At 39.8% G+C, this 27,302-nt stretch overlaps 1 protein-coding gene across 1 annotated transcript; it reads right to left on the minus strand.

Annotated features, from left to right (window-relative positions):
- Positions 1-1,101: 1,101 nt before the first annotated feature.
- On the minus strand, positions 1,102-25,557 carry LOC306999003 (uncharacterized protein; the record flags this gene model as incomplete). Its single annotated transcript, XM_079613399.1, has 9 exons — positions 25,469-25,557; positions 24,962-25,288; positions 13,483-13,791; positions 13,360-13,405; positions 11,964-12,061; positions 11,262-11,329; positions 11,142-11,201; positions 6,633-6,698; positions 1,102-1,251 (listed from the first exon to the last, which is right to left on the minus strand). Exons 1-9 carry the CDS (start codon positions 25,512-25,514, stop codon positions 1,102-1,104), a joined length of 1,170 nt encoding a protein of 389 aa, XP_079469525.1. The 5' UTR covers positions 25,515-25,557.
- Between the last annotated feature and the right edge of the window lie 1,745 nt (positions 25,558-27,302).

Consider the following 27,302-nt stretch of genomic DNA (forward strand, 5'->3'; position numbering starts at 1 on the left):
TCTGTCATTATAATTAGATTTCAGACCCCTCAATTGAGGGGTTCGCCAATGTGAGATCAAAATTAGCAACCAAATGGCTTCTTGGTACCTGTGGCAGAGAATACTTATTTACATACAGGAGGTAGTTTGAATGGAAGATCAGGGGGACACACCTTCAGAGAGTACATCACATTTTTCATATCTTAGAACTTCTTTTAGCTTTTCATTATGATTGGGAGAGAGACCATTTTACCAGGCGCACTGAGACACTTTAAATGAGACCAAACACATATCGTTACTTTTTTCATACACACATAGCATTGCATAGGTTTTTAGTGTATTTCAGGTGAGGAGGAGGGGGTTGAAGGGAGACATGGTGTGTGTGTGTGTGTGTGTGGGGTGTGAGTTGTGTTCTGTTGCATATGCAAGATTCAGTTCAAGTGTTAATTCCCAAGAGAGCCTTTTGTTTCATCTAGGGGGCGCTCAGACGAACTGGCACCAGCCTTACAACGGTATATCTGACCTTAAATTCTCTCCACTCGGTTTATCAAGAACTACGCGGAAAACTACATGACCGTGCAGAGAGCTGGCGGATCGATGCCATATCTCCAGATATCCTTGACTTTCTTGTTGAGTTCTTGCAACCATTTTATGATGCCCACAGCGTGAACTTGAAGGGGGCCAGTACCCAACCATAAACGTGGTGTTTCTGTGGTTTGAACGACTGAAGCGTCACTGCAACAGAAAGACGACTGACAGCCCCTATCAGGCCATCATCCGCGAGCGGCATCTCATTTGGATTTTGCGTAAAGTGAAGATCCAAGAATTCCAAAAAATTGCAACTTTCCTTTGGGCTAAATATAGCCAGCTCCGAATGTTGTCCTCTTCAGAGAGAGAGAACCTTCACCTGGAGGTTCGGAGACAGCTCAGCGACCTCCGCCGCACCGAGGAGGCCACCACTGAAGGACCTGCGCCCAAGAAAGCTCCAGTTGACTTTGAGGAGTGGGAAAATGTACCTGTGGCAGCAGATGCCATGGACGAAGTCGAGAAGTGCTCAACTCAAAATCATGCCATGCAGGACGACAGAGATGTTTTGGGCTAGGGGAGAGATCAGCAACTCAACTACCCGAAGCTTAGTGTCCTTGCCTGCGGCATTCTTGCCATTCCAGCCAGCAGCAGTATAGCAGTGAGCGCAACTTCAGCGCTGCTATCAGGACCATCGAGCAGAGGAGGACAGCCTTGAAGCCATCTACCGTTGATGCAATCCTTTTTCTGCATAAGAACATGGATTAGACTAAACTTTGATATGTAAATGTTGATTATGTAAATATATCCCATGTTGCAGTTTAGTTGCCTATAGTTTTCGAAGAAAATGGAAAGAGTGATTTTCATTTCAATAAGCCGCATTTATGTTAGGCTTACGTTAATGTTACTTTGTGAATTTTTTATTTTTCTTATTTTGTTCTGTTAGTTTGGGCCATTTTTGGTAGGCATATGTTAATTTATTTTCAATTGGCTATGATTGGGCATCTTGTGCGCGCCTGTGTTAATGTGCGCTTGTTGCTCTATCTGCGCGCTCTGATGCGCTCACGCGGGCTGGGCTCGGACAGAAAAATTCGTCCCGATCCACACTCTAGTGTGTGTGTGTGTGTGTATAGGCCTATATTACATTAGCACAGGGGTTCCCAACCACATTCCTATATTATCAGTAGTATAGGACAGAGTGGGGTAAAGTGAGACATCGGGTAATGTGAGACACCCCTTGTATCTAGGCAACGGAACACATTTGTGGTTATAGAGCTGGTAAGTCCCGCCCCCTCCGTAAAACCCCGCTGGACCTCAAAGTTGAAAAACCGTCAATGCAAGTGAATGGGAGAAAATAATTATTTTCTGGTCCCGTTCGAATTGTGCCATGAATGTGAACATATGTTGTCTGTGAATTTTTTATATAATCTTTCATGTTACAAGTTTGACAGTATATGGTATGATTCGTCGGCTAGCAGTTGTGGAAAAGACATAACGAGAAAGACTACATGTCGCCTATGTGACGTCACCGCATAAAGTTGACTTACCCGTGGTTTTCGCCAACCTCAACGATTTTGTACTCTCCCTGAAAGAAGGCGGTGAAGTGCACCAAAGACACAGCCATGTCTTGCGGGATCTGTGAGCTAGAGCCGTGAGCTAGTGGTGTTGACGTTTCAAACGCGTCGAAAGCAGCGAAGAGTTGTAGTCCACGAAGTGCTCTCACACAAAGTCTACCCGTATCAAACTTCTACCCGCTAAATTGTAGCATTTTTCACACGAAAGATTATATAAAAAATTCACAGTCAACATATGTTCAAATTCATGGCACAATTCAAACGGGACCAGAAAATAATTATTTTCTCCCATTCACTTGCATTGACGGTTTTTCAACTTTGAGGTCCAGCGGGGTTTACGGAGGGGGCGGGACTTACCAGCTCTATATGACCATCACGTTTTCAAGCCCCTCCCACTTATGAAGTTTTCCCCTCCCCTCCCACGTTTTCAAGCCCCACCTTTGGCCATGAAGGAGTGGATCTCATGGTGCTGTGATAAGCATGTTTTTTTCACAAAAATATTTATTTTTGCACGTAAAAGTAAATTTTCTTGCTGTCAACTTAATCAACTGTTGTGCCAAAGCAAATTGATTCAGGTAGAAAAACGTGTATCATACATGTTGATGAACTACCAACATATAAAACCATGTGATGATGCTAGCTGAAGATTAGCCTGAATTGCTAAGAGAGAGCGTTTTTTTTCTCAAATGTGGCGGTGGGGTAAAGTGAGACATGAGGCAAAAGTTAAGTTTAGTCTTAAACATATTTTAATGTAATATTACATTACCAATGTTTTATTTTTAATGTCATAAACATTGTAGAAAAGCCATCATGCCAAGGCAATACACCAGGAAGACAACCTAAATATGCACAAATATAATGTACAAAACACTGAAACTGAAGGCCTTATAGATTATTGACCCTTAATTCATAATAAGAGATATTTTATATAAATATATGATTTGCTTCATGCATCATAAGAACCAGGCAGAACAGAATATACACAAGCATCTTGTTTCATCCTCCAAACTAAAATTACAGTTCCATTCTTGTTTGTGTAACAAGCCCAACAAAACAACACTGACACACATTCAGGCAAGAGTCAGATATGCAATGTAAAAAGCAGAGTTCATTTTCATATATTGTCAATTTCAGGGTGTTACAAACCTCTCAGAGACTTGGGGTGAAGATCCAAACGCAGCTTTATTGGGACAATCCAGAATCATAATCCATATTACAGGCAAAAGGTCAAACACACGGGCAAAGAATCCAACAACAGGACAAACAATGCGGAGAATAAAAAAAAACAGGATGATGCTCAGAAGTGCAACAACATACAAGACTTCACAAAAGTAAGAGTGAATACACAGGGCTTAAACAGACAAAAGTAAACCAAATAATAACACACAATTAGAAGTAATCAGAGCATGATTATCTAGACAGTGTTTATTATTGGAAATGTAGTTCATGGTGAGATAAAGCAGAATGATGGACTGCCCTCTGGTGGAGATCACGGGCACTCCAGCTGGTGGTTGTGACCGGGAAAGTGATCACGTGTTAAATTTGTATGTCAAATAAATGGATACATTCATAACATTGGCTGGCCAAAATAATTTAAAAAATGTTACGTTCTTTGACGTTTCATATTCTTTTTACCATTTAAATTTTGCTTTGAAATGGCAGGTTCCACTGTGACAACATGCCCCATTACATTGGTCATTGTACAATGATTATGTACCTTTTATCCAGGGTAATAATTGCAGGAATTTATTTGAATGATTTTCAAAAAATAATTACAAATGTTCACTGATAAAGTCAAGACCATAAAAACATGTTCAAAGTTCAAATCCAAAATAATTCAACAAGCAAAGTAAATAATGATGAATGCAAATAAGACTCATTTGTATAAAAGATTGATCAAACAAGGTTTATTTAACTGGTCAGGTTCATATAGAGGACAAGCATTTGTTAGTGCATTAAACAGATTCTTAAAGGGTACAACCTTTTTATGTTGAAAAACAAACTGGAAGTTTGTTTCCTGGATTAAAAAGATCCAAAAGACAAGTAACTCCAAATAGCCCTCCTTCACTGACTATATACAGTAAAACCCAAAATAAAGCCCAAAAGAGCAAAGGCCTCATTTTTTATCCCTCACTGTTTTTCCAACCTTGCTTTTTTTTTTTTTTTTTTACATCATCCCACTCTTTCAATAAAAACCCCACAGTCATTTCTTCAACAGACACAGAAAGCACAAGTTGACTAAACACAGCAAATATCTTCAGCCCTCCTTCTCCTCCAGGAACATCACAATCTGAGGGGTTTTAAGGCTTCTCATCATTATCCTGAAACACCTGATCATCTCAACACACACCATTAGCCCATTACAGGGCTGCAGATCCCAAACAGAACCAGATGAGGGAGACAGAGACTCTACAGACTACATTTTGCACGTATAGTATACAGCACAGTAGAACAAACACTCAAATAATGCCTGATTTACAGGTATATACCCAATACAAATCATCATTAAACTGCTAAACTATGCTGGTCCGTGGTCAGTAACTATATAAATACATCATATGATACACACAAGACCTTTAACCTATTTAATGTATGCATAATTGAAGAAAATGACAGAGATATAGTGCTACATGCATGGTATCTACAGCATCTAAAGGCAGATATTAAAGAGTTAGTTCTGAGGTTAATCTGAGAGCTTTCTGTTCCTTCATCGACACCCAACGCAACTACCACTTCAATAAAACTGAGAATAAACCACTGGAGTCACATGGATTACTTTTAATGATGTCTTTAATACCTTTCTGGGGCTTGAAAGTGACAGTTGCTGTCAATGGAGGGTCAGAGAGTTCTCAGATTTCATTAAAAAAAGCTTCATTTGTGTTCCCGAAGATGAACGAAAGTCTAACGGGTTTGGAACGACATGAGAGTGAGAAATGAATGACAGAATTTTTCATGTTTAGGGGAACTATCCCATCAGAATAAAAGTTTCACATCAGAACTAAAAGAAAAAAACGAAAACATCACTGAGATGTTAAAAAGTTACAATGAGAACATCACACACATGAGATGATTGTTGAACAGGTCAAGGCATCACGAATGATACATTACTTGGTTTTAAAAATTGTTGATATAAATTTGAGCAGATGAAGAGGTAGGCTACATGGTAAAACTGTAGATAAATTCACCATCAGATGGTGATGTTCATCTATATTACGCTATATGAGCAATTTACACAGAGCATTTAATGTCCATAGCCTATTTATTGTGCAAAACAAATAAACTAAAAAGTAAAATAACAGTTTTTTTAATTAACTAATTTAATTACTACTAACAAAATTTGCATTTCTGTAAGCCTACAATTTATCTAGGCCTAATTTGGACTTTAAAAGAAAAATGAAGGTTTAATCTCTTTCTAAAGATTGATGTGTCGCTTTTGTCCTTCATTTGGTCAAGAATCCGTTCTGGGATGTACCTGTGATGTAAGATGCAGAGACATGAAATGCAAGACTGGAATTAATATTTATTTTGTTTCAACTATAAAAGCAAACTATATATACACACACACACACACACACACATTCATCTTAAATTAGGTATCATTCGAAAGCTTAAACTACGGTGGCTGAGAGAGCTCAGCGTGCTGCAACTGAAGAAAACACATGCAAATTAAAAAAATCATCAGTTCGACAACACAATTTGCTAGTGTTTTTCTATTTGCGTGTGTTTTTTTCTTGTTCAAATCAGACATTGCCTTACGATGAAAATGGTAGTTTAAATCCGTTTAGTAGTGAGCTCTTCCTCCTAGTGGACGGTGTCACTTTTATTTTTCATTGCACAAAATTGACTGCACTATTTTTCAATCAAAACGTTTTCTAAAAAACAACAACAACAACATATCCTTGGAAAGGTCTGAGACTCAAGGTACCATATTTGCCGGCTTTTTTGAATAAAAGTGATATTGGGGCAGAAATGTATTAATTTGTGACAGGAGAATGCATACTAAAGGCAAGTTAAGTCACCTTTATTTATATAGCGCTTTTTGCAATACAGATTGTTTCAAAACAGCTTTACATAGATAACAGGAAAATTATGCAACAAAGTTTTTTTCTGCTGTACAGTAGCTCTAGATGTGGGTGTCACATCAATATTTTGTGAAAGTTTATTGTGTGTTCCTGTTGCCTGAGAATTATAATATAGACTTTTGATCCTTCATCTTCGTACACATGTTTACAACAAACAGTGACACTTGGTGCGTGGCTATTTTTAGTAGGCCTATCGACCATAAACCAAATCTCAAGAACCTCAATTATTTACATCAACTTAAAGTTGGACCACAACTTGGTTAGACGTGTGGCTTTGATTTTATAGCAATTTCAGAGTCCAATTTTTTTTGTAAAATATATAATTTTGCATAAAATAAGTTAAGTACAGAACATTTTCTTTACAGTAAAGTAAAGTCACTTTTTTTAAAAAAGTGTTTTTACTTCACTTCTACATATGCTCATAACGTCATTAAGAAGGAGAAGGGTGTGTGTGGATATGGGATGAACTCACAGCCTTTCGAGGTTTTTTCACAGAGCTGTAGATCACGTCGCCCTCTGGATCCACTGAAGATAAAGCCTGTGAATAAACATGATCAGCTTTAAGAGTTCTGTATCACAACCATTAGTGTGTCATTACAAATGTCACATAACAGAAATGAACTATAGTTTTGGGCGCATGCGTACGCAGCGACCGGCAGTAGTAGGAAGCATGTCTGTTTTGTTTGTCAGAGTTTTTAAAGTCTGTTAAGTAGTTTGTTTTATTTATTTATTTATTCATTTTTGTACTGATCAAATATTTACTCCGGCTTGTTAAAACTCAGCGACATGGATCCGACTTTGTTCCTTTTTTTGGCGTCCGTATGGCACCTGGGTTCACTATGGCCGATTCAATACTCCAAAGACTATCTGCTAACATTTGAAAAATCTGTGATCAGCGGACCACCAGTGGACTTGATCATACCTGATCTGGAGGAATTGGCCGGTCTCGGGAAAGGCGATCACTTCAGAACTTTAGAACGGAGGCCAAGGAGGCGAGGAAGAAGAAGCGGGGTGCGGGAGCGTATGAGACGGCAACATCCGTCTCGCATTCCCCTGCCTTCAATTATCCTGTCCAACGCCCGTTCTCTCCGTAATAAAACTGACGAACTCCAGGCTCTTGTTCGCCATCAACACGCATTTAAAGACGCCTGTATCCTGGCCTTTTCAGAGACCTGGCTCGGGGAAAGGGACGCTGACGGTGATTTGGTTATAGACGGGTTTGGGATCCCGTTCCGCACCGACAGAACGTCCGCGACTACCGGGAAATCATGCGGAGGTGGAGTATGCGCATACATAAATGAACGCTGGTGTAAAAATGTTATAGTGAGAGAGAGACTTTGTACCAAGGACGTGGAGCTGCTTTCTTTGTCCATGCGCCCTATGTATTTGCCACGTGAATTCCCACAGATTTTCGTTACTGTCGTTTATGTTCATCCAAAGGCGAATGAAAAAAACGCCTCTGAACTTATCTCTCAGTCTGTGCATAAACTTCAGTCTTTATCTCCTGATGCTCCTAACCTGGTTTTAGGAGATTTTAATCACTGCTCCTTGGACAAATCTCTCAGGAGTTTTTATCAGTACGTTTCCTGCCCCACTAGGAAAGACAGGATTTTGGACAAGTGTTATGGGCCCATTAAAAATGCATATAAATCAATTTCATTCCCCCCTCTCGGCTCAGCCGATCATAACTGTGTGTACTTGGTTCCATCCTATCGGACATGTCTTCAGAGGGGGAAGGTGACAACTAGAAACATCAAAGTGTGGTCAGAAGAGGCCACCCTTACCCTCCAGGGCTGTCTGGAGAGCACAGACTGGGAGGTGTTTATCGAATCTTCTAGAGACATTCACGAACTCACTGATGTGGTCAGTTCATGGATAACTTACTGTGAGGACATTGTTGTTCCTATAAAGACTGTCAGAACCTACCCAAATAGTAAGCCGTGGGCAAGCAGACACCTTAAAGTGCTACTAAATAAAAAGAAACAGGCTTTTAAACAGGGAGATCCTACTGAGCTAATGTCTGTACATAAGGAAATTAAACGGGAAATTAGGAGAGCTAAATTATCTTATAAAAGAAAACTAGAAGACAAGCTTAGCAACAATAATATGGGTTCAGCATGGGACAGTATCAGGTCTATGGTTGGTTTGACTGATAATGTAAAGAAAAGGGTCTCATTAGATGGGTTCACTTCTGATCTGGTCCTGGCACAAGAGCTATACAAATTTTACTCCAGATTCGATGTGCATTTTTTCAATAATGAAATAATGACGCTGAGAAATACAGCACTGGAATCAAAACAAGTTTCTCCTCTTTTTGATGAACATTCTGTTGTCAAAACTTTTAAACACTGTAAACTAAGAAAAAGTGCTGGTCCAGATAATATCAGTAGTCGATTACTCTCCAACTGTGCTGAACAACTAGGCCCGATTTTTACTTATATTTTTAATTTATCCTTGTCTCACCAGAAGGTGCCTAATCTGTGGAAACAGTCTATTATAGTCCCTGTTGGTAAATCTAAACATCCCAAATCATTAAATGACTTTAGGCCTATAGCCCTAACCTCATTAGTTATGAAGTCACTGGAAAAACTGATCAAAGCTGAACTGTTGAAAACTACTGAACACCTGATGGACCCCCTGCAGTTCGCGTACAGGACCAAGAGAGGGGTTCAGGATGCCACCATAACTCTGTTGAATTACATCTGCAAGCACCTTGACAGTCCAAACAATCATGTCAGATTGATGTTTGTTGATTTTTCTTCTGCCTTCAACACTATTCAGCCTCATCTACTAATCCAGAGACTAAGGGATAACTTTGGTCTGGAAGGTAGTATTGTTGGCTGGATTTTGGACTTTCTTACAGGCAGAACACAAAGAGTCAGAGTAAATGGCCAATTTTCTGATCTATATGTAACATCTACTGGCTCTCCACAAGGGTGCGTTCTCTCTCCTTTGTTGTATATATTGTACACAAATGACTGTCGTAGCATTTTTGAAAACCGTCATATATTGAAGTTTGCGGATGACACAGTTATAGTGAGCCTGTTGAATAGCACTGAAACCTCGCATGGTCCCGTGATCGATTACTTTTTAAAATGGTGTCAGGAATCTTTTTTATCATTAAACGTTTTAAAGACAAAGGACATGTGCATTGATTTTAGACGTGTTCAGCCTTCCCCTGACATCATAGTGATTGATGGTCAGACAGTCGAATCGGTAGAGTGTTATAAATACTTAGGCACTTTTCTCGATAACAAGTTGACATTTAAGAAAAATACTGACTCGATTTATAAGAAAAGCCAGCAGCGTCTTTTTTGTCTTAGAAAACTATCTAAATTCCAGGTTGACTCTACTTTGATGACTTTGTTTTATCGTTCTTTTATTGAGTCTATTATTACGTTCTCCTCTGTTTGTTGGTTTCAATCCTTGAGGGTAAAAGAGAGGAACTTACTGAACAAGGTCGTTAGTTTCAGTAGTAAAATTATTGGGCTTCCACAAGAAACTTTACAGGATCTTTACAAAAAACAGCTGTCTAAGAAAGCAAACTCCATCTTGACTGACTGTTCTCATCCCTTATATCAACAGTTTCAGTTTCTACCATCAGGTTCACTGCTCAGACTCCCGTTTGCTAAAACAAACAGATTTAAATACTCCTTTGTTCCGTCTGCTGTCTCTCTCCTAAATGCCAGGAGGGAAAGGTAGCTTACACATTATTGAACTTGATCAGAATGTGTATTATGTTTTTTATTTTTTTATTTATCATATTATGTGTATTTGTGTTTGTAAGTTTGTGTGCTCCTATGCTGTGAAACTAATTGCCCCCACTGGGGGACAAATAAAGGTATTGAACTGAAATGCAAAAATAGTGATCATTTACAGAGGCCTGGGAAGAAGGGGAGCTGGGGATAGTTATTAATTCACTTAAAGGGTTAGTTCACCCAAAAATGAAAATAATGTAATTAATGACTCACCCTCATGTCGTTCTAAGCCCGTAAGACCTCCGTTCATCTTCGGAACACAGTTTAAGATATTTTAGATTTAGTCCGAGAGCTTTCCTTCCCTCCATTGAAAATGTATGAACGGTATACTGTCCATGTCCAGAAAGGTAATAAAAACATCATCAAAGTAGTCCATGTGACATCAGTGGGTTAGTTAGACATTTTTTGAAGCATCGAAAATACATTTTTGTCCAAAAATAACACAAACTACGACTTTATTCAGCATTGTATTCTCTTCCGGGTCTGTTGTCAATCTGCGTTCAGGACTCCGCAGTGACGCTGCTGACGTAAGACGCTGCTGACGTGTTATCTCGTCCGTGTAGTATTCGGGTTCAAATAAATATGGATGGGCAAAAAAATGCAAGTCTTCCTCTGTGTCGAAATCCTTAGACATGTTTGTGAAGATTGTTTTGTTTACAGCGTGCGTCTCCCTCAGACTGTAAACGAAGCTCGGGTGCACCAGATAACACGTCATCAGCGTCTTACTTAAACTGTGTTCCGAAGATGAACGGAGGTCTTACGCGCTTGTAACGACATGAGGGTGAGTCATTAATGACATTATTTTTTATTTTTGGGTGAACGAACCCTTTAAATTGTAAGTGGGCATTAAACCTAGTTCTTTCTGGATTCATTTAGCATGTGATGTTTTCTTTCTCGAAACTAGATAAGCCTATCCTAATCCTTCATCTTGTGTCAGACACGAGCTGTAAATGATGTGAAGAAACTGCATCTCAAAAGAGAAAGTCTTTCAGTGTTCAGTAAGGTAGGCACAAATGTTGTTCATTTTAATTTCCTGTCGCTGTGCATGCACTTTTATTGTATGTGGCATTGTAAACAACAGCTCAAAACCCTTTCATTTAAAGGCTAAATTTACTTCCCGTAGACAATTCCCATTGCATTATGATTGCAAGCAGTATCGATGATGTCAAAAATGTTATGTGCAGTCAAATATCCCCCCCCCCCCCCCAAAAGAAGACACTTACTGCCTTATGAAAGTTTACAGAACTGTAAATCACCAGACAGTCGTCCACCGAGGAAGAAGACTGTGAAGAAACACAATTGATGATCATTAATTTTCAGTCATCATCTCAGGAAACGTGTACAGAGAGGACTGATGACGTACAGTAGCGGCTGCTGGACTCATGGATGTCATCTGGTTTCCAGAGGCCGTCTGCATCAAACACAAACACAGATTTAGATTCTTTTCTGAAGATTTCTGAATTCCATCAGTATGTAAAATACTTACTGTATTACTGGTGGTGTTACAATGTTCTTCTTCTCTAATGTGATCTCTCTCTGTCAGAGTGAGATATGAAGATTAAATATCATAATATTTTCCAATCTTTCCATTGCACAAAATGTTCTTTATAGTGGAAAAAAGTTCTTTCGTTTTTAAAAGTGCTCTTCACACTAAGAACAAAATGGTTATTTTAAGAACGGTTCACTGAAAGGTTCTTTGGGGAACCAAAAATGTTCTTCTATGGTATTGTTGTGAAAACCATTTTTTTTAAACCTTTATTTTTAAGATTATGCAATTAAAGTTGACCGTGTTTATGGATGACATATACAAAAGGTACAAAATACTTGATTTGGATTGGTCAGTCGTATCATTTTGTTGTCAAATGTATGTGTATCATGATACAAAACTGTACATTTTACTGTACATCTATTTCTTCTCACATACTGTATGTAACTGTAACTAAAATCTATATATACAGTATATTATGTCCATTTATTGATTTATTTGTTAAGTAGCTGTAAATAAAATCCTGTCAGTCCTCCAGAAGTATAAAGAGAAAACTCACCCGGCTTCTTCCTCCGCCTCCAGGTTACTATTACAACCAGAGAAACGAGCAGGAACAGCACAAGCGTCGCTACAAGACTCATGAGAGTCACATCATGCCTGTGGTGATGGAGAGACATATTTGTGTTTATCATACAGAACCATTCTCACTTTTATTGTGCAGAAAGTTCCTCTGTTAAAGCTTTGTTTCTAATTTAGCAAATTAATTCATTGATTACATGCCTGTTTTCCTCATCCTTGTGCTGTATTTCTGTATTATTAGTCTCTGAGTCTGATGTTAGAGCTGGATGGGCTTCATCTCTGCAATTAAAAATAACATTACATTACTATGGTGGCATGCAATAGTTTGGTATCAGTTGCTATGTATGACTGAATAACAATGTTCTCACTTACATGCGTGTCTCAGGTCTATCAGTAATCATAACTGCTGTTAAAAACAGAAACAAGTTTCTAGTGTTATCAGAGTGTTATCATTAATGAAAGAAGCTGTTTGTTTCCACCACATAAGGGAAAAAGTAATGCTTTGGTAAATCATAATTATGACATAAAAAGTTGACTTCATGACTTTTTCCTTATAATTTAGACTTATGTCATGATTTGTTTTATATGATTTATTATTCATTATTCATACTTGTTAATGTCCTAATCTCAGAGTCCAAAAATCTCAGCTTTTTCTGTCATAATTATTACTTCTATCTCATAATTTAGACTTTTGTCATAATTCTGACTTTTTATGTAATTTCAGCTTTTTGTGTCACAATTATGACTTTTTATCTAATAATTTAGACTTTATCATAATTATGACTTTTTATGTCATAAATTCTACTTTTATGTCATAATTATGAATTACTAAAGCATGATTTTTTCGTGTGCGGCTGAAATTGGCTTCCATTTTATGCGGTGCATCTAAACAACAATTGTCTCGGGAGAATTCGACATAGTTTCTTTCTGATAGAAAAATTATTTTACACGTCATATCATAATTGGTTAAAAATTAAAAAATGTAATTAAATTTTTAAAAAAAATATTTGATCTGATTAACCCAGTTCAGCGGCTCCTTACTGTTTATTATTTCATTCACACTTGTAGGATTTCTGTTTGCAGACGTCTGAGTTGTGTACCTGCAAAACAATGTAAAAAGAGAAAGACAAACATGTTCACTCAAAAATCAAAGAACAATCGACTCTCATCATTCCAAACCTGTGTGACTTTCTTTCTTCTGTGGAAAACAAAAACAATGTAGGATCTTCTGCACTTCTTTCCTCAAAAAATCCTAATTATTCCAAATTGTGAACAAATCATTTAGACCAGTTTTGGGAACAGGATCAACAGGTTTTCGGGCTGCAAAAGTATTTAGATGCATTTGATTCTTTTAAATGGTCAAAAAGTACACCTACTTGTCTGTCTCAGGGTCAGATGGTGTAGTTGTTGGAATACGTGTCACTGCTTGAAAGGAGAAAAACATTAAGATATTTGTATATCTGAACCATTTGTATAGCTGAACTGATTTGTGATCTTACCAGGTTTGGGTTCAGTGACAGTGAGTTGAACAGGAGCCTGCAGATCTCCTACTGAGCACAAGTACCATCCAGAATCACTGCGTCTCAGTCCAGTCATCAACACAGTGAAGCTTCTTCTCCCATCATCACTGATCTGGACTGATGAACTCTGGGATGTGTCAGTCCTCTTCTCAGTGTAACAGCCCTTATCTTTATATCTGCACCAGTGTTTGAGTTTATCCTTATATCTAGAACTGAAGAAACACTGGACACTGACATTATCACCTTCATGTCCAGATACACTGCTGCTCTTCACAGACACATCAGGAGCTGAAAACAGTCAAAAAGACGATAGGATTTGTCCATCAATTGTCTTATTGTCTATAAAATGTAAATATCTAAATTCTCTTGATATTGTGAAGTGTTTACTACTACAGTTGTGAACACTTTATTAAATACCAGTTCTATTTTTAAACAATTAAGGAACCAAATAACGATGATGTGCAGGGAACAAATACTCTGACAGCGGCTGAATTCAAAATAACATAATTTAATATACCAAATTTTATAAATTAAGTATTAATCCAGAAATGTAAATGCACTGATACATGCACTGCACTGAAGCGATATCACTGATACCTCTTAACTGCTTTTTTAGTCTACATTCAGCGCAATCCAGAACGAACGACTCTTATGAGACTGTTCTTTTGAGTACATTAAAAATTAGGTTACAGACCAGTCCAACTCCCGAACGAATGACTCTTACGAGTCGGTTCTTTTTAGTAAGTTAAAAGGCTTGTTCATCTAGAAGTGGCGCTGCATAGAGGGTTTTCACTACACGTCATTAATCCGGAAGTCGGCCATTTTGGAGGCCCTGAACGTAAACACTGCCACTGAACTGAACGGACTCGCAAATTTGGCTGTTTATTGCTGCTGAAAAATGGTTGAGTTTTGGTCTGTACTAATCGGTCGCATCGGGGGAAAACATTTACAGTTCTATAGACTGTCAAAAGTTAAAGAGAAGAGTGCAACAAACTGATGAAAGAAGGCGTTTGTGGTTGGAGAGGTACAGCATCAGCCACATGTGTAAATAGCGTTGACTATGGCTAAAATGTTGACGTAGTTAACTATGGCTACATTCACACTGTCAGTCCAAATCCGATTATCTTTGTATCCGATTGGAATCTGATGTAAAATGATGTCCACACTGTTCAGATCCGATGTGTGTGTTCATGCAGCTCTTTGGCAATATGGCAATGACGTTGCGTTGATGGAGGGGTTTGCATTTGCAATAGAGATGTTGTCTTATCTAAATTTTAAAACATGGAAATGTGTATCCGCTGCGCTGGACTAACTTTACTGCGTCTTGAGCCTGCGGCAGAACTGTTGGAGGCTGTTATGTACAGCTTTTTTTCCGGACTCTTGTCTGCGCCGGTTTCAAAATAGGTTTAAAAAATTATAATTTTCTGCTCGTCGGGCACTTTGCAACAACACAACACTGTTTTGGCAGCGACTTTCAGCATATTTCCAAAATAACAACGTCTGACGTTTACATTTGAAGTGGCGTGAGAGTCAGATACCACGCGAAATCAGACTGAAGATGATGTCCTGATATGTGATTTGAATAGGATTTCAAACCACATGGATGTAGCTTGAAACGGATTTCATGTGCTTTTTTGGACTGACAATCTGAACGTAGCCTATGTCGGGATAAGAAATAGAAGGAATAATTGCAGTAAGGGCTAGAGAAGCTAGCTCGTTCGGATTTTTACCACACATTAACTTTAGTTTGTCAAAATTTCGCGCTCTTTCCTGCTTACTAAGTCATTCTCTATGATTTCGCAGCTTCCGGGTGCTTTTTCTGTGGTTTATTAGTGTGTAACTAACTATGTTTTCAGTAGTACATACACAGTGCAATCCATGCTGTTGTTTACATCCGAGTGCCTCCATAATGGCCGCGCATCCGGGTTACCGCCCAGAACGTGACGTTGGTGAAAACCCTCTATAGACCGATCGGTGTATGACATGAATGTAGGCTGCAGCGAGAGCTATTAGGAGCAGACGACACTGTATGCTTTTGAATCGCTCTCGCGGTACTTTGATGTCATACACCGTATGTGCAGCGCCGCTACAAACCGAACAAGCCAAAAAACAGCAGAACCAAAGTTGTCCGATTCCCAAATTATTCTTTTTGCTGCATCTTGCGACCATAGAACTTGCAACCATAGCTGGCTAACAATGTTTTTGGTAAACGCACCGTATCCGATTCTCGAACTAATATGACTCTTATGAGTTTGTTCTTTTGTGCATCAAAAACAAAAAGCACAAGCATAGCTCGACTCCTGAACAAATGACTGCTAGAAATCTGTTATTTTTCATGAATCTAAACCATTCCGCATTGCGAGACTTTTCCGATTCCCAAAAGAATGATTCTTATAAGCCAGTTCTTACTTTAGTGGATCAAAACACCATTCCAGCGGTTTCTGATTCTGATTCACTTACTAAACTCCAAGGTACCAGAATCGTTAAGAGGAATCAGAATCAGAACAATTAGCGTTAATAAGACAGATAATGAAGAATGATCATGAAATATCAACAATTAAAAATAGTTGGTGTCACATGGGTTGTTCATTGAAGGGGTCTTCATAGGTCACCGCCTTCAGTTAACATGTTCTCCTTTTTCAGTTCTTTTTACTTGTGCATACAGACATAAGCTATATCTATCACACTAACTAACCCAACAACAACTCTAACCTTTTACATTATTTATAACGTTACTTATAGCTTCATTATTTCATATTTATATAATAATCTATTTTAATAAAATGCATTGTCATGTTTCTCATGTAGCGCCCCCTTTAGCGTGTCTTAGCTATTTTATTGAAGTGCGCTCCCCGAATTCCTACTTCGCAAAAGATCTCTCTTTCTGTTATTAATTAATTAATGCACCAATGTAAATTACTAACTTCTCACTATATGTCCACTTTTATTCCTACTTACATTACTATACTACCATAAGTATAATATTACTATGACTGGAAAGGAATTATTATGTTAATTTAACACAACTGATTACATCCACTCTAAACCAAATTATTATACGCTAAATTATATTATTTACTTTCAATATAATCACCCGTATAAATATATAAACCCCAAAATATAAAGACAATCTTCACAGGAAATAGTTATGAACTATTTACTTAAAGAAAATATAAAATATGTACAAATATACAATTAGATTAAAATAAACAAATTCAAATAATCACAATTTTCAATCACATTCAATTCCCCAAATTAAACCAATTTAAATTATAAATCTAATGCCGGCAAGTGACTAAATGGCCATCAAAATGAATAAACAAAATGAATACCCCGATAGTCAAATGAATACCCGTGGCAGGCCTGTTGTGTAGCTTGAGATCGTTGAGACCTAAAACACAATGGTCGCTTCACGCCTCGGCGCAACAAACAAAATAAACTCACGCGTCCGAACTGATGAGTCACCGTGTCGTCCTTCAGCGCTCCGGAACACGATGCTTCCAATGCTCAACAGCCCGAAAGAGTCCCTCCGAACCTTCACAGTCTTTTCCTCGAGGATTAGGCTTTTCAGGCGATGCACTCAACACAGCAACCGAGCAGGCTACTCGCTGGCAAAGTCTGTTTTGCTCGCGCGTGGTAACTAGCCGTCCACACTTTCTCCTCGTGGTGCGATTCGCGAACTATAACCGCAAAATCCACGACATGCACTATCACACTGTAACTTATTTAAGTGTCTGTAACTCACTCTTCGCGCAGTATACAATGTCACTTTTCATAAAACATTTAACTCAGTGTTTTACCAACTTTTAACTCGTATCTCTCACAGCACAAACTTCACATGTCTCTCCATCTCATTTCTGTTCATCCTTTTTTCCTCATCACCTCTCACCCCGCTCCTGATTGGACACTCTCACGGGTAAATGCATTTTCAAACAAACTTAATATATTAACACTTGTAGAACAGTTAAATATATATTACAATGAAAATAACCAAAATAAAATATTGGCTTATGGAAATACTATTTTTTCCATAGGGCTACATCCTCCCCTTACTAAATGTCTACATGTCCTCATAAGACATAACACATAACCCACATAGGCGATGTAGATAGATTAACTTTTGTTTCTAAGTAGAACTATCAGTTCCTACTTATAACTAAGTGGAAACTTTGGTTTTGCCTATAGTAATAGTTACTCCTCTATGAACTATAGTAATAGGTTGCTCACTGGCTTTTCCAGGTTCATCATAGGTTAATCTCAACACTGGTTTTATTCTTCTCTTCTCAGTTACTCTGGTGCTAGGTACTCTATTAACTTCTGTCCTAGAGCTCAGACTCTCTCCAGGTGCTTTAACAGAATTTCTTCCAGCATCCACGTCAATTTCGGAATCATCTGTATCCCCATCTCTCTCTGCTTCTTGACTTTCATCATCATCATCTCTTTCGTCAGAATCCAGTTCTTCAGCTGATTGCACAGTATCAGGTTCTCTGTCCTCTTCATACTGCGAACGTACTGAGATTCCATCACGAGTTTCTCTCCTCTTCAGTAGACACTCCCCATACTCCATGTATGGTCTACTGACATATTCATACTCCACTTCAGATGATGAATCAGTTACCTCTGGTATTTCTTGTCTTTGATTCACGTTCTTTTGTCTTTGTCTTGTTCTGCTTGAACGTGTTCTAGGTCTCACGTGGGTTTCTTCACACCCTCTTTCCACTGGAATCCTCACCGATTGTCCAATTGGTAAGATATGATCTCGATGAATGGTTCTCTCCCTACCTCTTCCTTCCTCAGGTTTCACCCGGAATACAGGTAAGTTTGGCATTTGTCCAACCACTACATGAGGTATAGAACTCCAACGGCTTTCCAACTTATGTTTCCCTTTGAGTCCTAGATTCTTCAACAGAACTCTGTCTCCTTCCTGAATTTTCTGAAACTTGACCTTCTGATCATAGGCTCTCTTGTTCCTCAGATGAGTCTTGTCTGCAGCTTGACCAGCCAGTTGATATGCTCTTTGTAAATCACGTTTCAGACAGTCAACATACTGGAAATGTTTTCTTTCGTCGGTTCCATTTTTCGACGTTTCGAAACACAGGTCTACCGGCAATCTCGCCTCTCTACCGAACATCAAGTAGTAAGGTGAGTATCCGGTGGCATCACTTCTGGTACTGTTGTACGCATGTACTAACGAAGCTACATGTTGACTCCAGGATCTTTTCTTCTCTAGTCCTAGTGTAGCCAACATCGAGAGCAGTGTACGGTTAAACCGCTCTGGCTGTGGGTCTCCTTGAGGGTGATACGGAGTCGTTCGTGACTTCCGTATGCCTAAGGTTGTCAACAGTTCCTTTATCAGTTTCGACTCAAAGTCTCTTCCCTGATCAGAATGAATCCTAACAGGTAATCCATAGTGAACGAAGTACTTTTGAACTAGGATCTTAGCCACTGTCAGTGCTTTCTGATTCTTTGCAGGAAAAGCTTGTGCGTATCTGGTATAGTGGTCCGTCACGACCAGAATATTACCAATGCCTCCAGCATCAGGCTCCATTGACAAGAAATCAATACACACCAGATCCATAGGACCACTACTTGTGATTTGATGTAGAGAAGCGCTTTTCTTGGCGGGTGTTTTGCGAGTGACGCACAATCCACAATTCCTCACATATTCTTCTGTGTCATGAGCCATTTTGGGCCAGTAGAATCTTGCTCTCAGGAGTTGAGTTACTCTCTCCACGCCTAAATGTCCCATGTCATCATGAAGAGAATGCAACACTGTGTCTCTGAACTCAGTAGGCAACACAAGTTGTAGTGCCTCCTCAGCAGCTTTCTTGCTTACTCTGTACAGAAGTCCATCTCTCATCACAAGTCTATCCACTTCTCTTTTCATCAACCTTGTCTCTGGGCTTAAGTCTTTGTTACTAGGCCAGACTCCCTGTTTCACTGCATCCATCACGCATCCAATCACATCATCCCTCCTCTGGGCTTTCATCAAATCTGCTTTAGATAGTTGCTCCAGTGAACTGAGATGTAGCTGAGACGGGAAAGCATACACTTCGGGAATACAGTCTGGTGAAGCTCCTAATTGTTCCACATATCTGGGGGACGAATTCTGCTCTACATTCACTTCCACCCTCTGACATATGGATTTCACTATGCTCTGAGCCATGCCATCCCACTCCTCTCCTTCAGGTAAGTTGCGAGACAACAAGTCAGCGTCAATGTTTGCTCTTCCAGGCCTGTACTTGACATCAAAATCATAGGAGGCTAAGGCTGCAAGCCATCGATGACCTGTCGCGTTTAGTTTTGCCGTTGTGAGTACGTAAGTCAACGGGTTATTGTCGGTGCGTACAGTGAACTTGGCTCCGTAGAGATAGTCGTGAAACTTATCAACGACTGCCCATTTCAATGCTAGGAACTCTAGCTGGTGTACAGGGTATCGCTGTTCAGGAGAACTCAATCTCCTGCTTGCGAACGCCACTGGTCTTAAACCTTCTGGATGTTCCTGATAAAGTACTGCACCAAGCCCTTTGAAACTTGCGTCCGTGTGTAGAACATATGGCTTACTGGCATCAGCAAATGCCAGTACAGGTGCATTTAGCAAGCACTGAATGACACTGTGGAATGCATCCGTGCAGGACTGATCCCATCGGTCATTGAATGGTTCTGAGTCTTTAAGGTACGTCTTGGTCTTGTCTGGGACTTGTCTCTTCCCTCGCTGTGTGGGTGCATATCCCTTTGTCAGTTCTGTTAGGGGTCTAACGATAGCAGAGTAGTTTGCTATGAAACGTCGATAATACCCACAGAACCCCAGGAAAGACCGCAAGGACTTAAGGTCTGTGGGCTTAGGCCATCTCGAAACTGCCTCTAGCTTTTCAGGGTCAGTAGCAACACCATCAGCGGACACTATGTGACCAACATACTTCACTCTTGGTTGACAGAATTGACACTTGTCCAGTGATAACTTTAGTCCCACCTCTTTGAGTCTGTCCAGCACTCGCATGAGGCGTTCTTCGTGTTCCTCCAGTGAACGTCCAAAGACTATGAGATCATCCAGGTAGACTAACACTTGAAGGAGATTCATATCACCGACAGCTTTCTCCATGAGTCTTTGGAACGTAGCTGGTGCTCCAGTTATTCCTTGTGGCATCCTTTCAAATTGGAAGAATCCCAACGGACATATGAAGGCGGTTTTCTCTTTATCCTCCTCCGCCATGGCAATCTGATAGTAGCCACTACGTAAGTCAAGGACAGAAAACCATTTGCTCCCAGTCAAACAGTCCAATGCGTCGTCTATGCGAGGAGTCGTGTACTGGTCTGGAGTGGTACGCTGATTAAGGGTCCTGTAGTCAATGCACATTCTGATACGCCCCGTCTTCTTTCTGGCTATCACAATTGGTGATGCATACTGGCTCCGTGACTCCTTAATGATCCCAGCCTTTAACAACTCTTGTAAGTGCTGACGAACATCATCAATGTCTGCTGGTGCTAAGCGTCTTGACCGCTCTCTGAATGGCTTTTCGTCGGTCATCCTGATATGATGTTCCACATCCTTTGCCAGCCCGACATCCCACTCATGCAATGAGAAAACGTTTTCTCGCTCACATAGTTGTTGACGGAGTCGTGCTTTCCATTGTGGTGATATGGGTGAATCGCCAAACTGGATCAGATGAGGGTCTAACTCTGCTGGTACAGTCACTGTTTCAGTTTCAACCTTCATGGATGGACTGACTGGATCAGCGTGACACAGTTGACCTAAGACAGTTCCAACTGGAATGACGGTTTCTCTTAGGGACTCATTTTGGATAAGTACAGTGAGGTGACCATCCACGGCAGTGCCATGTACCACCATAGGCTGCAGCAGTACTCCTGCTGGTAATGGCGTAGCGGGTGATGCATCAACCATCAACATGTCTTTACCCAGCGGTTTCTTCAACTCTACGTCACAGATAGCGCAGCATTCACCCCTTGGAGGTAAGGTTAGTGAGCCTGGGCCCATCCATTTCACAGATGCCACTTCACCCTCATCACTCTCTGTGATTGGTGTGTCTGTGCGAACATGGAAGTTCTTGGTTCTTATACCAAGGGTCTGTGCAAGGTCTACTCCTGTGGTCTCTCGGCAGAGCATAGACAATCGCTGGAACAGATTGGCATTGGTGCCTAGAATCACAGGTGTCTTTTCAGGGCTTTTGGAACTTGGACAAATCAGAGCAAGGACGGAGAGTGTCTCCTTTGCGCCCGTGACCTTCTCTGGAAACTCCATTTCCACTACTACATATCCCAAGTAAGGGTAACTTGTGTCACTCAGCCCCCATATCGCCAACCCTGACACTGGCTGAATTGGGATATCAGATAAGTGGTGTTTGTACCAGGTCTCGAAGATAATAGTGATTTGAGAGCCACTATCCAGAAGTGCTTCACAGTACTGGCCATTAATCTTCACTGGTATGATTGAACAAGGGCCGATCAATCCTTGAGGAATACCTTTTCCAAGGGTGGTAACTTCACTCTTCTTAGCTGAACATTCTGTGTGACGACCTCCTGCCGTTTCCAACGATGGATCACTCTGTTTAGCTCTCTTTAGAGCGTGTATCAGCTTTTGTATCACTTTGGCCTGATTCTCTGCGTTTTGGCATTTGACAGAGTAATGGCCGCTCTCACCACAGCGATAACAGAAATTTCCATCTGAGTCGTTATAGGATTGTCTCCTACTATCACTAGATGCTTGTCTCGATGACTCCACTCGAGCTACTGAAATAGGGGATTCAGAGTTCTTAAGTTTCTGGTCTGTCAGTTGCTTTTGTAGGTCGTTCACCTGTTTTCTCAACAACGCTACTTCAGTCTCGTTACTTATCTCTGAAGTGTGCATCTTTGTCATAGCCTCAGGTCTTTTGCGGTCTGCTACTACCTGGCTAGGCAAAGTACTCATGGCAGTGAACATGGACTTGAGTTCTTGAATTTCTGTTCTCAATCGCTCGACATCATCCTGCCTACTGTCTGTAGTCGGATTTGTGTGGACACTTCGGACAGAGGTGTTCAACTTCATCCTTGATGACTCATATTCTTCTTCACTCCTTATCTCACTCAGCAGTTCCAAGAATGATGGAGGGTTTTCCTTTCTCTCTCGGAGTTTAAGCTGAACAAGCATCATATCTGCGTGGATAGCTCCTCTTAGCAGCTGCTCCACTCGGGCACGGTCAGTACGACTTGTGGGTAAACCTCCCCGACGAACTACTTTGGTCAATGACAGTTCTATGCGTCTTAGAAAGTCAGACATCTTCTCCTTTGGCTGCTGCTGTAGCAATCTAAAGGCAAAATACAGGTCTTCGCCAGTCTCAGCAGAACCAAAAGCACTCTCGAGGGCTTCTAAGCACCGAGCAGGACTAACCTCTGGATCAGCAGTCCGCACAGCCTTTACAACAGCGAGTGCAGGACCTTTCAGACTTTCCATGATGCGTCGTCGTTTCTCCTTATTTGAACACTCGCTCTCCTCGACCATTAGGTGAGCATGTTCCAACCAATGTTCAAGAGACTCTTCTCCCACTGGCGTCGGCACAGTTCCTGAGAACACTCTCAGTCGACGGTAACTGCTGTTTTCCCCTGACGGTTTCCCCATCTTGGTAAGCAAATCACCTACTGCACGAATAATAGACTCAGCCGAGCCACTCTCTTGTGTTTCCTCCAACAAGCTCTTTAACGGGCTGGGAGGAGCATGACTTTCAGAAGCAACGACAATCCTCCAATTTTTCGTTTTACCTTCGGGCAACAACTCAGGAGGGACTTTGGTGGGATCCACCATCTCTTTGGACTCGCATAGCACTCTGTGGCTATCCAGCTTCAGACTGATTGTCCGTCCCCTCACTCGTACTCGCCCTAATGCTTTTATGGCTCCTAGAGCGTCTTCGACCTGGGCATTTGTAACATCTTCTGGTATCAGTACCATGAGAGCATGGGCATCATCCAATTCTTCTCTTCTGCACCAGTCTTTGAGCTCTTGGACTAACTCCACTGCACTACACTTAGCTTCCATTTTCTATACGTTTTTTTTTTTTTATAGCTTCTCAGTAATTAGTGTTTAATTTCTCTGAACGCTAACAAACTTCTCTATAATTGCTAACTCTATTAGCGAAACTCACTAATTAATTACTTGCATTAATTAATTATCCCGGACGAGCCCCCATTTTATGTAGCGCCCCCTTTAGCGTGTCTTAGCTATTTTATTGAAGTGCGCTCCCCGAATTCCTACTTCGCAAAAGATCTCTCTTTCTGTTATTAATTAATTAATGCACCAATGTAAATTACTAACTTCTCACTATATGTCCACTTTTATTCCTACTTACATTACTATACTACCATAAGTATAATATTACTATGACTGGAAAGGAATTATTATGTTAATTTAACACAACTGATTACATCCACTCTAAACCAAATTATTATACGCTAAATTATATTATTTACTTTCAATATAATCACCCGTATAAATATATAAACCCCAAAATATAAAGACAATCTTCACAGGAAATAGTTATGAACTATTTACTTAAAGAAAATATAAAATATGTACAAATATACAATTAGATTAAAATAAACAAATTCAAATAATCACAATTTTCAATCACATTCAATTCCCCAAATTAAACCAATTTAAATTATAAATCTAATGCCGGCAAGTGACTAAATGGCCATCAAAATGAATAAACAAAATGAATACCCCGATAGTCAAATGAATACCCGTGGCAGGCCTGTTGTGTAGCTTGAGATCGTTGAGACCTAAAACACAATGGTCGCTTCACGCCTCGGCGCAACAAACAAAATAAACTCACGCGTCCGAACTGATGAGTCACCGTGTCGTCCTTCAGCGCTCCGGAACACGATGCTTCCAATGCTCAACAGCCCGAAAGAGTCCCTCCGAACCTTCACAGTCTTTTCCTCGAGGATTAGGCTTTTCAGGCGATGCACTCAACACAGCAACCGAGCAGGCTACTCGCTGGCAAAGTCTGTTTTGCTCGCGCGTGGTAACTAGCCGTCCACACTTTCTCCTCGTGGTGCGATTCGCGAACTATAACCGCAAAATCCACGACATGCACTATCACACTGTAACTTATTTAAGTGTCTGTAACTCACTCTTCGCGCAGTATACAATGTCACTTTTCATAAAACATTTAACTCAGTGTTTTACCAACTTTTAACTCGTATCTCTCACAGCACAAACTTCACATGTCTCTCCATCTCATTTCTGTTCATCCTTTTTTCCTCATCACCTCTCACCCCGCTCCTGATTGGACACTCTCACGGGTAAATGCATTTTCAAACAAACTTAATATATTAACACTTGTAGAACAGTTAAATATATATTACAATGAAAATAACCAAAATAAAATATTGGCTTATGGAAATACTATTTTTTCCATAGGGCTACACTCAGAAACAAGAGGTAATTTGGAAAGACGTTTTTTACCTGATTGTACCGTCAGATACAAATAATAAACGGCGTCTACGGTGTTATAGTCACCAATATCCACAGCGCACCAGTAATATCCAGAGTCTGACGTCTTCAGTTTGTCCCATCGCACTGTAAAAATACTCTGGTCTGGATAATCAGTGATGGAATATTTTCCTGTCTTTCCTGTTGCATATCCCAATATCCTGCAAGAGCTCCATAGTGTCCCCCAACACAAATATTTGCGGTTTTCTTTATATTGTTTATCATACACACATGGAATAATGCCAGATGATCCAGATTGCACTGCTATATTAAGTTTCAGTGCATTAACTCCAGCACCACCTGTAGTCAAGAATAAATGTAGGGGAGAAAACATAAAACACTCACAAACTGCTCATGATGTATATAGTATAATTAAAACTTAAAGAATTCAAGTTAAACCATTTTAACAATTTAACAACAGACAATCGAGACAGTGGTTTAGCAATGCTTTTGAAACATAATCATTATATTTGTTTTTACCTGAGATGTAAAGTAAAATCCCAGAGAGAATCAGAAGGTAAATCATGTCTATAGCGGAGTGTGTGTGCGTGAGAGGAGCTGGTCACTTCTTGAACTCTGTTTCCTCTGGTTTCCGTTTCTAAGCAGAAATATCATGAAACCACATAAGCGTCAGCAAGTGATAAGAGTAGCAGCAGCAAACTCAAACTAACCACAACACAGCAACAATCAACATTTTCCTTATGGCTAATATGATTTGTGAACAGGTTAAAGCATGTTAAAAGATAGCAGTTGTATAATCAGAATTAAGCAGATTATCTTCAATTTGATAAAAAAAAAAAACATTTATTAACATTTAATACTAAATAAAACCCACAATTACTGAACAAAATGTTACATTGTTCAAGCCACCATTTTGACAAAACTGTGAAAGTGATTAACACAAGTTTAATTGTTTAATTTAGTTTTTAAATCCATGTACAAAATCTAAACTGTCCATGTTTTCAAATATTACAACTCAAAATATTTCAAAACACAAATTCATACCAAAAATATATATTGCAACCATCCCCAGTCTCTCATATTTCCTTAAAATAATTCCCAATTATGTATATTAAAAGTTTATTCAAGAATATTTAAAAAATGTGCTGTGGCATGCTGAACCTCTGCGGAAAAAATAATAATGTGTGAATCTGCACTGTGACTGTTAGTCAGAAACCAGCTACAAAAACACACAAGTAAAGAAGCAACACCTAAACATTCATGCAGAGACTCTGCTCAACTGACACTGTTCATCACATGGACATCAGCAACAGACCACAGTGTGATATAGGCTAGGATATCATTGGTGGTGGTAGATGGGTGGGGGTCTCTCGATCCCCTGATATGATTGTAAAGTGCTTTGGGTGTAGGCTACAGTAGTACATATGAAAGCGCTATATAAATGCCTCATTCTATTCTATAGGCAGACAAAAAACAGCTGTCTCGGTTGACTGCCATTATAAAAGTAAGAAGAAGTGTATATCCTGAATAAATAGCAACATACTATATGCACCAGCCGAGAGACCGGGGATGGTTATAACATTTTTTAGTTTTTATAAGGCAGTGCATACAAAATGTGATTCAGGAACTAGTTACAAGTGTCAGCTATTGAATGACATGGCTATTATTTTTGCAGCACAAACAGAAAATGTGTGGCTTAGTTTCAAACGAGGATACACTCCATAGTCGGGTTAGTTGAAACACATCCCGGGTGATATGCAACATTATAAGGATTATGCAAAAAATAGATTTTGAAAGCTTTTTATTCAACACAGGCTTTTTAACATAATTTGTGTGTGTGTGTGTGTGTGTGTGTGTGTGTGTGTGTGTGTGTGTGTGTGTGTGTGTGTGTGTGTGTGTGTGTGTGTGTGTGTGTGTGTGTGTTGTGTGTGTGTGTTAGTGTTAGAGCATGGATACCCGACGGGCCGGGTTCGGACAGATATTTAGAAATGATGTTCGGGTCGGGCTCGGACATCAGCGCAATATCAGGCAATTGAACATTTTTAATTTTATTATGTAGGTATAGCAATCCAATAGGCCTCTGATGCAAAGGTTCGTTTGTTGTTCGTTGTGATTAAAATAAATTTTAAATATTACCCTAACATCTGTCTTCCTGTGCGCAGACATTTGTTTATGTAGCTGTGACAACAAAACACGTGCATAATGCATATTAAGCTACATGTGGCAGCGAGCGCAACGATGGAAGACGTTAAAAAGAAGTTGGCCTCAGGAGATTTTAAAACCACCGAAAATGAAGGAAAGTCTACAGTGTGGAGGTATTTCTACATAGTTGTCAACGATAGTGATGAACCTG

This window comes from Phoxinus phoxinus (assembly GCF_949152265.1).
Source record: "Phoxinus phoxinus genome assembly, chromosome: 5".
NCBI lineage: Eukaryota > Metazoa > Chordata > Actinopteri > Cypriniformes > Leuciscidae > Phoxinus > Phoxinus phoxinus.